Raw genomic sequence first — 15,202 nt, 5'->3', positions numbered from 1 at the left:
AAAAAAAGAAAAACTGAAATATGGCTGCAATGAAACAAAGAGGGAAAAATTTAAAGGGGTACTTTCGGTACCCAGTGTATGTTGCCTCTGGGGCCTATTTGTAACACAATGTCTCGTTTCATGTTGTGTTTATGATGTACAGATGTACATGCCCTTAAATAAAAAAAATAAAGGTTCACTGCAAAGCTTGCTTGTCCCACCTGTTTTTCATCTTTCTCCTCAGTCAACTCTAGTCAAATACTTTGATAACGCCTTTAAATTTGATGACCAAATGTCATGTGTCAGGTCAAGTTCTTTCCGCCAAGGCTAATTTCTTTAGTTAAGACCCCCCCTTAAAGATCGGAAGAGAGTAATGAACGCTTTTACAACACCTCGCCTTAATTGCTGCATCACCCATCCAACGCCTGCAGGTTTTTTAACGCCTCGTTTATAACAGGAGGAGGAACCACATCACAACAGTGTTTAAAATATGCTTCCTGCTCAGTTTAGGGTGGATTTTAAAATGTTATCAGGTTTTAAAGCTCTAAATGGGTTGGCACCTCCTTATCTGACTGAGGAGCTTCAGGCTCATCCAATCGAATGCCTTTAGAGGTGGCCACGAAAGCATTTAAAACAAGGGGGCCATTGAGTTTTTGGGGTTGCTGCACCTAAATCATGTCAGGCTTCCACTTCATAACATCTGGGTCAACTTTAGGAATCTTAAATTATAATTGAAGATGAATCTTTTCTCCTTAGCTTTGGTCCCAAGTTGAAACGTTTTATTACCTTTGACATTTTTATGTCTTAATCTATGTGGTTTTATTGCTTTAGATTGTATTACCATTTAATATGATCTTACTATGTAGGATGTATTTCCTGCTTTATCTTTCTATTCAGTGTAGCACTTTGGTTTAAATGTGCTAATAAAAATGAAGCTGACTTGACTACATTTAATTTATTTATTTATTTTTTTTATTTTTTTTTTATTTTTTTTAGGGGCCAGATCTTAAGAATTAGTTTCTAATTTTTAGTGTCTTTCACTTGTTACTGCGCCGTAGCAAGTCTGTTTTTAATTGAGCTAAAACACAGCTTTTTTGTCAACTAAAAATATGTTTCTGCTGCATTGAAATACAGATCATTTCATCAGCACCGACTAATTTTAAACAGGAATGTGTTAATCATATTTTAGCTTCTTTTTTTTTTTTGCAGTGTATAAAACAGGAAATTCAATTTCTGCAACTACGTGAACCGTATTTCCTCTTCCAGCGATGCTCTCTGCAGCGCCGGGGAGAACAATGCAGCGAACGCTGCTGAAAGGTGGAGCTCACACAAGAAGCGTTGACCTTTCTCGTTATTTCTAACCAGTGTGCAACACAGCGGCACTGAAGCGCTCCCTCCGTTTTTAGCTGCCCGTCAGCAAAGAGGCAGTTTAAAGAGGTAGCTGGACTTCTCTCAGAGAGAAATCAGCCCCGTCTAACTCGGAGGCTCAGCTGCCGCTGGTATGAGAGTATTCCTAATGACTTGCTGCTTCTTTACCGTGCACATACAAATGATTCATGTCACTACGAATAAACTCTGTCTTCTGCATGAAGTTTAAAAGCTAAAATTGAAAATCATGATCAAAATTTTATTAACCCCCACAGCCTTAATGTGGATAACTGCACGTTCTAAGGAGTTTTAGGAGCCAAGTAATGTTTGGACAATCTAAAAAAAAAAACAATTATACAACTTTAATTTTTTAACAGGACACTTTAAAATACTTGGGCTGTGTAACAAAACAATACATGAGACAGAATTATTTTACACTGTTACCCCTTTTCCACCAAAGCGGTGCCAGGGCTGGTTCTGAGCCAGTGCTGGTGCTGGTTCACTCCGCTGGTTGCGAACCAGCTGAGAACCGGTTTGTTTTCCATGGCTCAGGTGCTAAGGGGAGCCACGTCATTACGTCACTGCAAACATCAGTTATGTTGCTGTGTTTGCATTGGTGTTGAAGCAACAAGGTATTTGCTTTAATAGGACTTGGTCCACGTAGCTCCTCCGTGGACACATCTCTAAAAGACAGGTTGTCTCCTCCTCAGGCCCATGAAGCTTTGCTGCATCCATATGAATTCTTATTTGAAAATAAGTGATGCACCGAAATGAAAATTTGTGGCCGAAACCGAAAATAATAATAAACACTTGGCCGAATACCGAACATGGTTCTTCGCAGTTTTTCATTTATTTTGCCAATTTTTTCACCATTGCATAAATCAAAATAAATTTGATTGAGGCATGCTTTTAAAAGAAAAAAAACTTTTACAAAATTACAAGGTAGAAAATATTTATTGAACATAAAAAATTAAAAGAATTTTAATTTCCCAGCATTATGTTGTTTTGTTCCACCTCCTGGTGAATGTTAGGTCAAATTCTTATGTGGTTACTTTTTGGATGGCCAACGATTTATGTTTGTGGTGCGCAACTGTTACGGGAGCGGCCAGTCTATTTCCTTATATTACAACGCCGTTATTAATTGTTCGTTTTTTTCCCCACTTATTCCACCGAACACCGAAAGTGTTTTTTTGCCATTTTCGGCCGAACAATTTCGGTTACCGAACAATCGGTGCATCACTATTGCAAATGTCTCCGTCTCCCAGTCTTGCTATTGCCGTTGGTAACTCTGCCCCCTCCGCTTACGTAAGCTGTTCTTTCCTCTAGCCCAGCAAAGAGTTGGTGCTACCTTGGAACCGGTTTGTCCGACCTGGAACCAGTTCCTTTCTCAGTGGAAACAGAAAGCCCGGTTCCAAACTCAGCACTGGCCCAGAACCAGCCCTGGAACCGGTTTGGTGGAAAAGCGCTATAGGCTATGTGATACAGAATGACATGTTTTCATTTCATCGTAGTGAGCTCGTTGTTTCTTCTCCCTACCCCCTTTCAGTTGGCGGCTAACTCGTGTTTAACTCTCGAATCTATCATATCAGCTCTCTTTTTTACACCAACTGACCTTAGGTGCCGCTCAGGACTAATGTCCAAAGAACTGACGCAGGGTGGCGGGTTGTGGGATTTGTTGATGACAAGACAAGGATGTCCGAGAGGCCCTAATCCTCCGAGCCGTGGACGTCATAAATCGGCATAAAACACAACCTTAATCTGCAACTGGCTGCTAAAATGACAGACCGCAGCTTTGCAAGAAAGAAACACGGGTCATTAACAAACCGAAGAGCCTCAGGAAGAGGTTCTCTGCAGAGGGAGACTGCTGGTCATACAATATCTGTAGGGTGTTTTGGAAGTCGCTACGCAAATCCAGAGTGAATTCAGGATGAATCTGTCACTCGCTCCAAGCAGACAGACAACGGGCCTTTATGCTACGTAGTACCACTCAATAACGCCTCCAAAAGTAAGCTAATCTCTATAGATCCCTATGGGGTCTTTATGTTAAACTGTACAACTTTACAGCAAAGATATTTAAATTCTGGTACAAAGAAATGGTTTTGGTTCACATTCATGAAGACTGTACAGTCATTTGTTTTATTGACCTCATAAGGTAAATTATATAAAGCCATAACTTTATGCATGATTAAGGGATTTTTAGCATTGCAGTTTATGGGGCCAAATGGAGAGCAGTCATTTCAGCTACTTGGCAGTTCTGATGAACTTGACTTCCCAGCTGTGAATAAAGACCTAAGAGTGTAATTATGTTAATTTAAAGATAACATGACCCGTTGTGCTGTTAATTGCACCAGCAGGCAACCCCCAATCGGATGTGGGTTGGCCTGAAAGGACCTGGGGATAAACAGCTTAGCTCAGCAGTTAGCAGCAGCTACCGTCACCCCCGGCCGAGGACAGCTAGGCAGGGCTAACCCGCCCGATGACCTCCAGCTCATCAGCAGCAACCTCTGGCAGCAGTCGGATAACAAACATCCTTCGGTTGAGCCACTTCTCAACTACCAGCCATTAAAGGGCCCCACTAGGTTGATTAACCGGGCCGCCGGCCAACAGGTAGCCCATCACGCTCTGCCACAGCTATGCCTTTCCTCATTCCAGCTGCAGCAGAGGTAAAACTGAATATTTATGTTACATAACCAAAGGAAACCTCAAAAGATGTGTCAGTTGTCACAACGCATAGGCTTATATAGTCAAGTTAAGATATGCCAAGGTGTTTTTACTGATTATTCCTTGTGTTTGTGTCCAAATTATTACATCTTGATTATCGTAGGATTTATTATCTGTATTATATCTGATGTAAATATTTCCACTACATCTTGATATGTTAAACCTTGAGGTTCAAAGAGATTGTACTTTATTTTCAAATGAACAGAGTTTGAAGTCCTGATCCACAATATTGTGTGCTTTTAAAAAGGACAATACGGCCTTTACAAAAAATGAAAGAGGGCTTTAGTAGCAAAGCGCTGAATAAGACTCAGTGATTCACAGACGACTCACCAGCTACCTGATCTGGGCCAGAAATATCTCTTTGTTGTGAAATAAGAGCTTTTCTTTTTCCTTTTATTGTCTTTCAGTCAAGTTACTCAACTTTTTCAGGATTTCAATAGGGTGGAGTCTTGGGATTTGTTGTGCAGATACAAGCTAATAAAAGAGGTGGAACAATGCACACACAACGAAAAAAAGAGGGACAAAAGCACCCCTGGAGTGTGGGACTCCTGTATCTGTCAGCTCTTTAGGCCGAGACACCAGCTGGTCCCTATTCTCTCCATTCGTTCACTGTACATTCATCCTCATATTACCCAACAACCCCTTCCTTGTGAAAGGCACCCCACCCCACTGCAGCGTCACACCACTGATTTCATTGTACACCCTCCTTGGAAGAACACTTGTCTTTCTGTCTCTAATCATGAATGATACCCACTTATCTTGAAACCATTCTTATCCTAACCCTTATCGTGCCAATCCAGAATCATGACAATAATAACTAAAGAAACTGAAAAAAAAAAATGGGATACCTCAAATTCTGCACTAAAGACAAAGGAGAGTTATGGCAAAAAACTAATCTGTGGGTGAATGCCCTGGTGCCGGGGGATTAGAGGGGCTGTGATTAAAATAATTTATCACTATTAAGTCTGAGAGAATGGAGGCAGAGAAAATGACTGTAAGGCAGCAATAAAGTAAAAAGAAATAGGAGTTGTGGAGATGCATACCTCCACCACCTCCACCAGCTGAGGCATGCTGCCTTACTGGGAACAGCTTACCTAAAAAGGTAAAATCACACCTTTTCATTTTTTTAAAAAGTAATTGTGACCGCATTTTATCCAAATGAATAACTTTGTAACAATGTAATGTGCATTGCATTCCATCAAGTTGACATCACTTACTGCCAAAGATGCTACAAGGTTAACCTTATTAATTAGAAATCAAAGACTCTTGGCCCGTTTCCACTGAGTGGGAGTTAGGTACACTCTGGTACGGTCTGATAGGGTATTTTGTGTGTTTCCATTATAAAATGGTCCTATTAAAACAAACCATATTTGGGCCCCAGTTGTTTGTAGGTCCATGGAAAGATGGCACGGCACGGTAAGGGCGGAGCTACTGGCGTCACACAATACAAACCGTCGATTGGCAGACAGAAAACATCACTACCCACGGAAAAAAAGCAAGCGTGAAACCAGCAACAGAGTTATTCAACAATCTTTGCCGCCCGCAATCTTCTCTCAAAACATGGCGTGGATTGTACAGACGAAGTACTAAAAACAAAGTATAACAAAAACGAGCTGCTGGGCGACTACCATTGTTACTTTTGTTGTCATCGCACTACTATGACACTAGGCTAGGCATTTGGTCTACAGAACTCCCCGCATGTGCCGTAGCGGTCCGACTTGCAGTGGAAACACTCATCTGAATTAACTGGACCATTCTTAACCGTACAGAACCGCTCAGTGGAAACGGGAATCTGAGTCACAAACAATAATTATAACGATTATTGTTCCCCACATAAATACCTCTCTTCCCCAGGCAGCCATCTTTTCGACTGAATCTCAGTATAGCACTGATATCGTAGAGACTTCCCCAAGAGTCATTTGGAAAATCGTGATAATAGTTTAGCGTTACGTCAGCCAATCAAATAAAAAATGATCACATTTCTACCCACGGCTGCTTGCAAGTGTTCAAATATCATTAGATGTCTATTAGATGGGAGACAAACTAAAATGTTTATACCGTATATCCACACTAAAGCCTGGTTTATGTTTCTGCGTCAACTCATCGCAAAGGGAACGCCATCGCCTCAATGCCATCATTTGCTTTTCCTAAGTTCTGCGTTGAGGTTTATGTGTCGCAAAGTCCCGTGGAGCAATTGGTTGACTGCTGACTTCCTAGTTTCCCTTTTGTATGAAAGCGGACATTGCTGAAGTAAGAAGGGATGGATGTGGAACAGGCTTTTGTTGCAAATGCTGCATTTTAAACCAAAGAGAAGTCGTTACAGGAGGTGGTCAAAGCAGAAAAGCAAAGTACCGGAAATGATGCAGTACAGCGAACCAATCAGTATCGACACGTAGTCAGAATATATTGAAAGTGCATGTCAGACAAGGCACTTAAAAAGCCATCACCCCACTGAACAGACCCAATCTTAAGGTGCCAAAAAAGCCAGAGTAGGTTAAATTAAAACAACAAAATATCCAGACATCCAAGGATTTGTTCCCAGCACCACTGATACTCCGAGTCATTAAGCCCTCTCATATACAAATATACAAAAATGTCATGGTTTGGCTCTGCTAAACAAATAAAAGTATCAGGATATGCAATATTTGGATGTAAATATATATATTTTTCAACTGTTCAATTAAAAAAGATAAAAAATTTACTGAATAACTGTCATTTTCTGACCAGATGATAAATGGGTTTCAGCAGCATCTAGAAATGATCAAGTTAATAAAATTACTGGAGGACTTAAGACTATTGATTAATCATGTCTCATACGCCCTCACGTGTCTTTTAAAAAAATATTTCCATAAATTGACAGATAAGATTGTTTTGTTTGTTCCTGGTTTCTGCCTAGGCACAGATGAGCAAGCCAACGGCGGACATATTGAGCAACAAGCTTTCATGTAACACTGGTGTGGTTTCTTTGCTGTAATCAGGAAGTGGTTGGTCCGCTACCGGAATGAGTCAAAACGTCTCAGAGCAAACCCGTCTTGGTGTCTGCAGCAAATGAAACTCCTCTCACTGTTCAATCATTTTCAAATACCCGAACGTCCTCTCTCCTTTCTCAGCAAAGTAGCATTCAGGTATTATGTTGAAATCACAATATGAGCCCTTCAGACACAACAACAACACACTGATTGTCTTTGAAACACATGCAGTCTTGATGTTGAAATAAAATTGCCCAAAGCCTTTCGGCTATTTCGAAAACAATTCAAGTCATCACATTGAAATCAGATGATTGTGTGCGGATTCCCAGGCAAGTCTTCAGATGTGTCTTTTAGTTTGGGAAAAGTCGCAGTTGCTGGGAGATTCGGCCTGTTGCTGATCATTTTGTTTTAAAATGATCAGCAACAGGCAGAATCTGATGACACATCTTCTCTGGCACGTAACCAAACATCATCTGGAGGCGCTCTATTTTTACTCCACCAATCACTAACCAGACAAACCACGATTGTCTCATAAAATCATTTGGGACACTTAGTGCAGAATCCATACAGAAAAAGAAAGGAAATTATCCCTTGTCTGTAGATAACCTCCCACAACCACCCCCACCCGCCAAGACACATCGATTGGAAGAGTAATTCTAAGGGAGCTAAAACTGTTACAAGCGAGGACTTTTTGTTCTTTTTTGATCCATGCGAGTGCCTTTGTTCATAAATTAATAAGATAGTCATGAAAAGGCACAAGCGTCTCTCCAAAGGCTGAGGACAAGGGCAGTCTTTGTGTCTTGACAAGTTTATTTTGCTGAAATACTTCCAAGTGTTTGAACAAGGTGTGACTACTGATGTGTATTCACCTCACTGAAAAACAAAAGAAACTATGTCAGAGGATCCTGGACACTAAAATACTAGATCCACCCCTGGCGAGACGTATTGCAAGCATATTTAAACCAAACCCTAATGTTACTGCTGCAAACTCAGCACTTGAAGAAATTAAGGTGGATTCTACCTTGAGAGATGTATTTATTTTGAATTTCACAAAAATACATCTGGCACACCTCGTAAACAAATCATGACTAGGAAGAGACAAAGTTGACTTAATGATGTCGTAAATGCCCAAATCTATAAGGTCACTTTCCCTGTGTTAGACAGACATAAACTTTCATTTCCTTTGTGTAGTTTCGATAAACCTCCACAAATAAAGCTGAGTGACAGAAGATGATGATTGCTCTCTAAATGGTTTAAAACGTCTAAAAGGTAGCTAATGTTTTCATGGAAAACCATCATTTTCATTTCTACTTAAATTCACATCTCCGATCTTTACATTTCTTTAATCTGAGCTATCCTCTTTAACGCATGACTTTCTCTGAGCTTTTATTTACATATTTTGATATTTTTTATTATTGTGGACACTTCCTGGAAAGTTCCAATATTTGTATTTTTAAAATGCAATTTATAAGATCTATAAGCCATATTAGTAATATGGAACAATAATAAAAGAAAATTAATTAAAATAAAAGCTATCATTATTGCATTTTTCTACTGTATGTTTTAACTAAATAGGTCGATCTGCATCCGATAATGTTTAAAATCGATTAATCTCTCGATTATTGAAATTATTAATTGCATAATCAAATTCTGAACTGCGTAATAATCATGGGACGAAACGCTTATTATTTAAAAAACGGTCCTCTTAAAGACGGAGACGTGTCCGTAAATGTGCGTCCACATGAATGTACCCAATAGGCCTGAAAATAATGTAAAATAACCAGCGACGCTGTGATGCTCTGACGGAAATAGGTGGCTAAATATTGCAGAATTCTGTAAACAGAGAATATGGCAGCAAGTATGAATAACATTTATGACGCAAGCGTTTCAGAGATGCTTCAGAGAAGCGTGTAACAACGGAGCCACGTAAACCAGCGTCTTCAAATCTTTCCACTCAGGAACCTGGTTTCAAAAATGATCATTTATAGACCCCAAAGCTTCGTAAGGATGATACGCTGGTTTAATAAAGTACTTTCACGTTTAGACCTGAGCTTGTCCTCGTGTGGAGTAAGTTATTCTGCGTGAGAGAAGAGGATGCAGAGGTTAGATGGAGGCAGATGATTCGCTGTGGTGACCCCTGAAGGTAACTGCAAAATAGAGGTTCACGACACCCCCACAACTTCCCCAGAAGTGCTCACGGGTAAGACACACCAACCAGCAGACAGAGAGCACTAAGGAAAATATGTCCCGTCAACCACCTGAAACAGAAACAACTATTGACTGAAGTCACTAAAGAATAAATGAACCACTATTCCTTTAACGCGCTCTAATCCACGGCATGAAACAGATGTGCAATGACATAACCAACTAAAGGGCTATTATTAAGTTCTTTGGCAACTAATTTAGTCATCGATTTTCGTCGACTATATTCACACCGGACTAAAATTACGCCTGGAGCTGCAGTAATTCTAAAATTACACCCCGTCATCTGTATTTAGTTCAGCGCATTCACGCTCTACCATTACAGACACTGATCCCGGAAGTCACGCCGAGGCATTGCATATTATTAAATATTTACCTTTTATTTAACATTAAATTTGACTTTTGAGTTTAAAGCATGTGATCAGAAACTTAGGAGTTAGATTTCTGTGACCACACGTCACATTTTAACAATGACAAAATGGGAAAATGCAGAGAAAGAAGCCAAAAAAGGCAACGAAAGGAATTTTTATTAAAAGATTCCAGCTCGCACGTCACCGAATTACTGACATGTGGATTCAGACAGGATTAAAATGATCTTTTGACCTTGGCGTTTGGGGAAATAGGGCAGGTAATGTGCTGGGGAATTTTTACTTTACAAATCACAGACATGGCGCATTTGGATGGGATGAAAATCACAGACATCCTCCACGATTATTACAAATCACAGCAGGTCCCCAGACCATTTCAATCACGTCACCAACAACACCCTGCAGGAAAATACTTGGCTAACATCTAACAGCTGCATGTCCAAGTGATGCAGTCACATTTGCTGGTTGATGAAGTGACCACTCCCCAAAAAAAGAGAAAAACAAACTTCTTTCTCAGACTAATATGGAGTAAAACGGCATTAAAGCCTTAACTTACTCTGAATGGTTTATTACATAAACTGCAGAACTGAGGAGAGTGTTCATTACTAATAAAAATGCTTATTATATTATCACTTTAATAATAACAAGCTCTGTCAAAAATATCAACTGCAAATCTGGATCGACTGAAAGGTGAAAATCTTTATATTATTAGGGACATTTTTACACGGTTAAAGGAAGATGGTTTAATTAAAACAAAAAATAACACACAAAAAAAAACAAAAGCACAGTCACCCATATCATATTTTATAAAATAAATCAATTAATTATCCCCAAATGAAAGCTTACACTGTTTCACAAGCTCGTATAGCTGTATTCAGCCAAAACTGGTTGCCTGTAAACTGCATAAATAATCCATGTAAAATTTAAGTTGGGAGCTTCTTCTCTCATCAAAAACAAGTTTGTTCTTTGCATTATTGGTTGAAAAACCTGCTGGAGCTTGAAAGCTCTATCTTGACACATCATACCGGCATTGAACTGATACTTCCTACAACAAATAGTTAAAATTGTAACACTGTGAGTCAACTTTGCTCCTTTTAAAAGCATTTAGAGTCTTGTTATGCCATTAAAGCCGCTGACCTGACAGGAAAGTTGTTATGTTTATTTTGGTCCAATTAAAACACAGAAAGTGCTCTCTGCTGCAGTGAAGTTAAACAGATACTTACAATACAGATCATTTTCACTCCTTTCAAGAATTATTTCCAAATATACATATTTTTTTATTTATTATTGTTATCTTAGTTTCATTCAAAGACATTTGAGATGTCCCAGTGGCCACCTTTGGCTTTAAAATCACCTAAAACATATTCAGAATAAGATTTAACATAGGACATTACTGGATGAATCGTCCCGACCAGCTGATTATTTCTAAAAAATATATACTGCAGCTATTCAGAAAGAAACTTATCTCCCAAAGAATCTTCTTTCTCTAGCGATGAAAGCAAAACAAAAACATGCACATCTGTTGCAAGATTTCTCTCTCAATTTTGGTAAAAATGTAGAAAGCTGTGGTGAAAGTAAATCTTATTCAGTTAAATTTTCAGATCCCTAATACTTAATATTATTATTATTTTCATCCCTATTATTCCGCCCAGGCATTCCCATGAGGAGTTTTGCCTCATGTGGGGGAACAATAACAATATATATTTTTTTACAATATATATAGTGGGATTGTACTTTGTGAAACAGTTCCACGAATTATCAAATATTTTATCAATAACCCCGATTTTACACATACAATCTTGCATGAATATGCACGTCAAACACATCCCCGGTTCCTGCATGTAAAAGCAGGAAAGGGTTCACAACTATTAACGCTCAGAAACTCCCATGGATCCGTCTCTGTGACCGTGGGAGCTCCTTTAAGGAGATGAGCACTCAGACATCAGACTGTTTAGATGAAGAGCTTCATAACATATCATTTAGTTGTTTTAGTTAAATTCATCCCTTGGAGTTACATACATGCACATATACACTTCTGTCATATTCTTAGACTTGTAGTTAAGACTAAACCCAGACCAAGATACTACAAAGACCAGAGAATATCAAGTCCAAGACTAGTTCAGCTCAGGACTGAGACCAAAAACAGACCTAGTAATTTCCTGATCCTGCGTGATTGTAGAACACCATCCCGGTTCAGCTAGTTTCCATATGAGGTTTATTCAACTGCAGCACAATAACACAGAGAAGTGGATGATGATGCTGAACTCACTATAAATGTTTTCATCCATCAGCTGAGATCAGATATGTGGGGCGATTACAGACACATGCAGATGCACCAAAACATTAAATCAAATACAAAACACAAATAGTTTACAAAACTGGACATTAACAAGAGGAATAACTGCTGGTCACCAGATTCTGTCACCTTGGTGTGTAACGGCGTCTCAGTTATCCGAGTCCGAGACCTGGTGAGACCCAGAGACCCGAGACCGAGACAAGACCAAAGACTGTCGAGACGAAAACTAAAGACTGTCGAGACGAAAACTAAAGACTGTCGAGACCAAAACTAAAGACTGTCGAGACCAAAACTAAAGACTGTCGAGACCAAAACTAAAGACTGTTGACACCAAAACTAAAGACTGTTGACACCAAAACTAAAGACTGTCGAGACCAAAACTAAAGACTGTTGACACCAAAACTAAAGACTGTTGACACCAAAACTAAAGACTGTTGACACCAAAACTAAAGACTGTTGACACCAAAACTAAAGACTGTCGAGACCAAAACTAAAGACTGTTGACACCAAAACTAAAGACTGTTGACACCAAAACTAAAGACTGTCGAGACCAAAACTAAAGACTGTCGAGACCAAAACTAAAGACTGTCGAGACCAAAACTAAAGACTGTTGACACCAAAACTAAAGACTGTTGACACCAAAACTAAAGACTGTTGACACCAAAACTAAAGACTGTTGACACCAAAACTAAAGACTGTCGAGACCAAAACTAAAGACTGTCAAGTAGCTCAGGGGCGGCAGTAGCTCAGGTGGTAGAGCGGGTCGTCCAATGATCCGATGGTCGGCGGTTCGAATCCCGCTCCATCCCAGTTACTGTCGTAGTGTCCTTGGGCAAGACACCTTACCCCGTGTGAATGTGTTTGAATGTGTATGAATGTTGGTGGTGGTCGGAGGGTCTTGGTCTTTAGTCGAGACCAAGACTAAAGACTGTCGAGACCAAGACCAAAACTAAAGACTGTCGAGACCAAAACTAAAGACTGTCGAGACCAAAACTAAAGACTGTCGAGACCAAGACAAGACCAAAACTAAAGACTGTCGAGACCAAGACCAAAACTAAAGACTGTCGAGACCAAGACCAAAACTAAAGACTGTCGAGACCAAGACCAAAACTAAAGACTGTCGAGACCAAAACTAAAGACTGTGGAGACCAAAACTAAAGACTGTCAAGACCAAAACTAAAGACTGTCGAGACAGAAACAAGACCAAAACTAAAGACTGTCGAGACCAAGACTAAAGACAGTCGAGACCAAGACTGAGACCAAGACAAGACTAAAGTCTGACTGAACTAAGACCAAAGACTGTCGAGACCGAGACCAAAGACTGTCGAGACCAAAACTAAAGACTGTCGAGACAGAAACAAGACCAAGACTAAAGATGTCGAGACCAAGACCAAAACTAAAGACTGTCGAGACCAAGACAAGACTAAAGTCTGTTGAAACCAAGACTAAACTAAAACTAAAGACTGTAGAGACCAAGACTAAATCAAGACCACCATAGTGTTCTCCAGACCGGTTTCAAGTCCAGGACCAGTCCTATGTGTACATAAGTCTACATATTCTTGATCAAAATTAGACCTTAGTTTCATTATTCTAACTGAGTTCTACCAGATGTGCAGCCAGACACAGGAACCCCCCAGTAACCCTCCAGGACACTGATGGTTGTGTTTGTCTCTGGAGGAAAAAGGGCGTGTTGGTCCTGCAGCCACCAGGCTCGGCTAAGCTAAACCCACTAAACGGTGTCTGGAGGGGGCAGGGGGGGGGTTCGCTGTCCCAAAAGTTCAATCAGCGAGCTGAGGTGAACCTGCAGCCCGTCTGCGGGTCCTATTTCGAGCGCGGACCGTACAAGGAGCCTCCTAAACCAGCGGAAGTGCAGCTAAAAATAATAAAGAGCAGCACTTCGCCTTCAGGCCCGGATCTTTCTCCAAATCCCGCTAAGCCCGCCCGCGGACGCAAGGATGCAACAACAACGCGCAATCTCCCGCCCGCCGGCGGTGCCCCGTTCGGGGTTTGAGCTCAAATGGATCGGTTGGTACCTTTTCCTCGTCGGATAGCTGCTCCTCATGATCCGCCATCTTTTCTTCCGGCACCACCAGCTTGTCAGCGCCCCGTGACGTCACCGCTTGGGCGGGGCCCCGTGACGTCACCGCGTGGGCGGGGCCCCGGTGACGTCAGAGTCGGAGGGAATCATTTTATCATCAGACTGATGTTGTGATATGTGTAATTTTGTGTCTGAAAGAATTGATATTGATTTTAATTTATTTTGGAAGGATGTGTTATTTGGTGTTTTTGACCATGTTACGATTAGAACAAAGCCAAAAGAAACATTTATTATTAATTTGTTGATTATCCTCTCAGAAGATCTCGTCAAATGAAGTGTGCGTGGGAAAAGAGTAAAGGAGGGGGAGAAAACAAAAAAAAAATCGTACTGATGTTGAATCAAGTCAAGTGAGATACAGGGCATCACTTTTTTTAGGAAGAGAACTCACCATTACTCAACTGGCAGATGACACAACACTTTTTGGACTGAATTTCTTCTTGGCATGCAACTACAATATTGACAAAATCCCAACTAAAATGTCATCACTTCACCGCCAGACCTTCCTATCATGGTCTCTCATCTTCAAACACAACTTCTCTCCCCATAAATATATTATTTGGAACAACAAGGATATACTCTTTAAACACAAGTCCCTTTTTATTGAACATTGGTTTAAAAATAACATAATATTTGTGGCTCAATTGTTTGACAGGGTTGGTCGTGTCTATTCTTACAATGAGTTCTTAGAAGAATATAATATCCCTGTATCACCTGGGGAATATGCAAAAGTTTTTGGAGCAATCCCATCTGGAGTGTGCATGTTATTTAAGTCTCAAATTAGAATGGAAACCCAACAATTAGCCTTGCTACCTTTGATTGATACGACAATTGGCAAAATTTGCCTATCCTGCAACCATAATAAGAATAATAAAACAATTAGAACTTTATTTAAAAGGGATATCTCTTCAGTTCCATACGTGATCCCATATTGGAATAAATATGTAAAAAATATTAACTGGAAGAAGTTTTGGCTCTCACCCAACCAATACCTGGTGACTAACAAAGAAATTTCATTTAAGTTAATTCATAAATTCTTTCCTACAAATGAGCCCATTGTAAAAAGATTCAAAAGAAATATCGATTCAAAATGTACTTTTTGTTCTGCAAATTCGGAAACAATGACTCACTTATTCTGGCTGTGCCCCATTGTTCAAACTTTTTGGAGTGATATGTGTAATTTTGTGTCTGAAAGCATTGAAAC

At 40.0% G+C, this 15,202-nt stretch overlaps 1 protein-coding gene across 1 annotated transcript in view; it reads right to left on the bottom strand.

Moving 5' to 3' along the window:
• The window catches only part of LOC133443733 (F-actin-capping protein subunit alpha-2), a 46,189-nt gene extending 32,158 nt beyond the window's left edge, over positions 1-14,031 (bottom strand). Inside the window, exon 1 of the mRNA XM_061720923.1 lies at positions 13,937-14,031. Coding sequence (XP_061576907.1) covers positions 13,937-13,975 — 39 coding nt within the window. The 5' untranslated portion in view covers positions 13,976-14,031. The remainder of the gene's footprint in view (positions 1-13,936) is intronic.
• Positions 14,032-15,202: the final 1,171 nt, after the last annotated feature.

Source organism: Cololabis saira, chromosome 5 (assembly GCF_033807715.1).
Source record: "Cololabis saira isolate AMF1-May2022 chromosome 5, fColSai1.1, whole genome shotgun sequence".
Taxonomy (NCBI): domain Eukaryota; kingdom Metazoa; phylum Chordata; class Actinopteri; order Beloniformes; family Belonidae; genus Cololabis; species Cololabis saira.
Note: the sequence above shows the minus strand (reverse complement) of the source record. Positions and strands in the feature narration are given on the sequence as shown.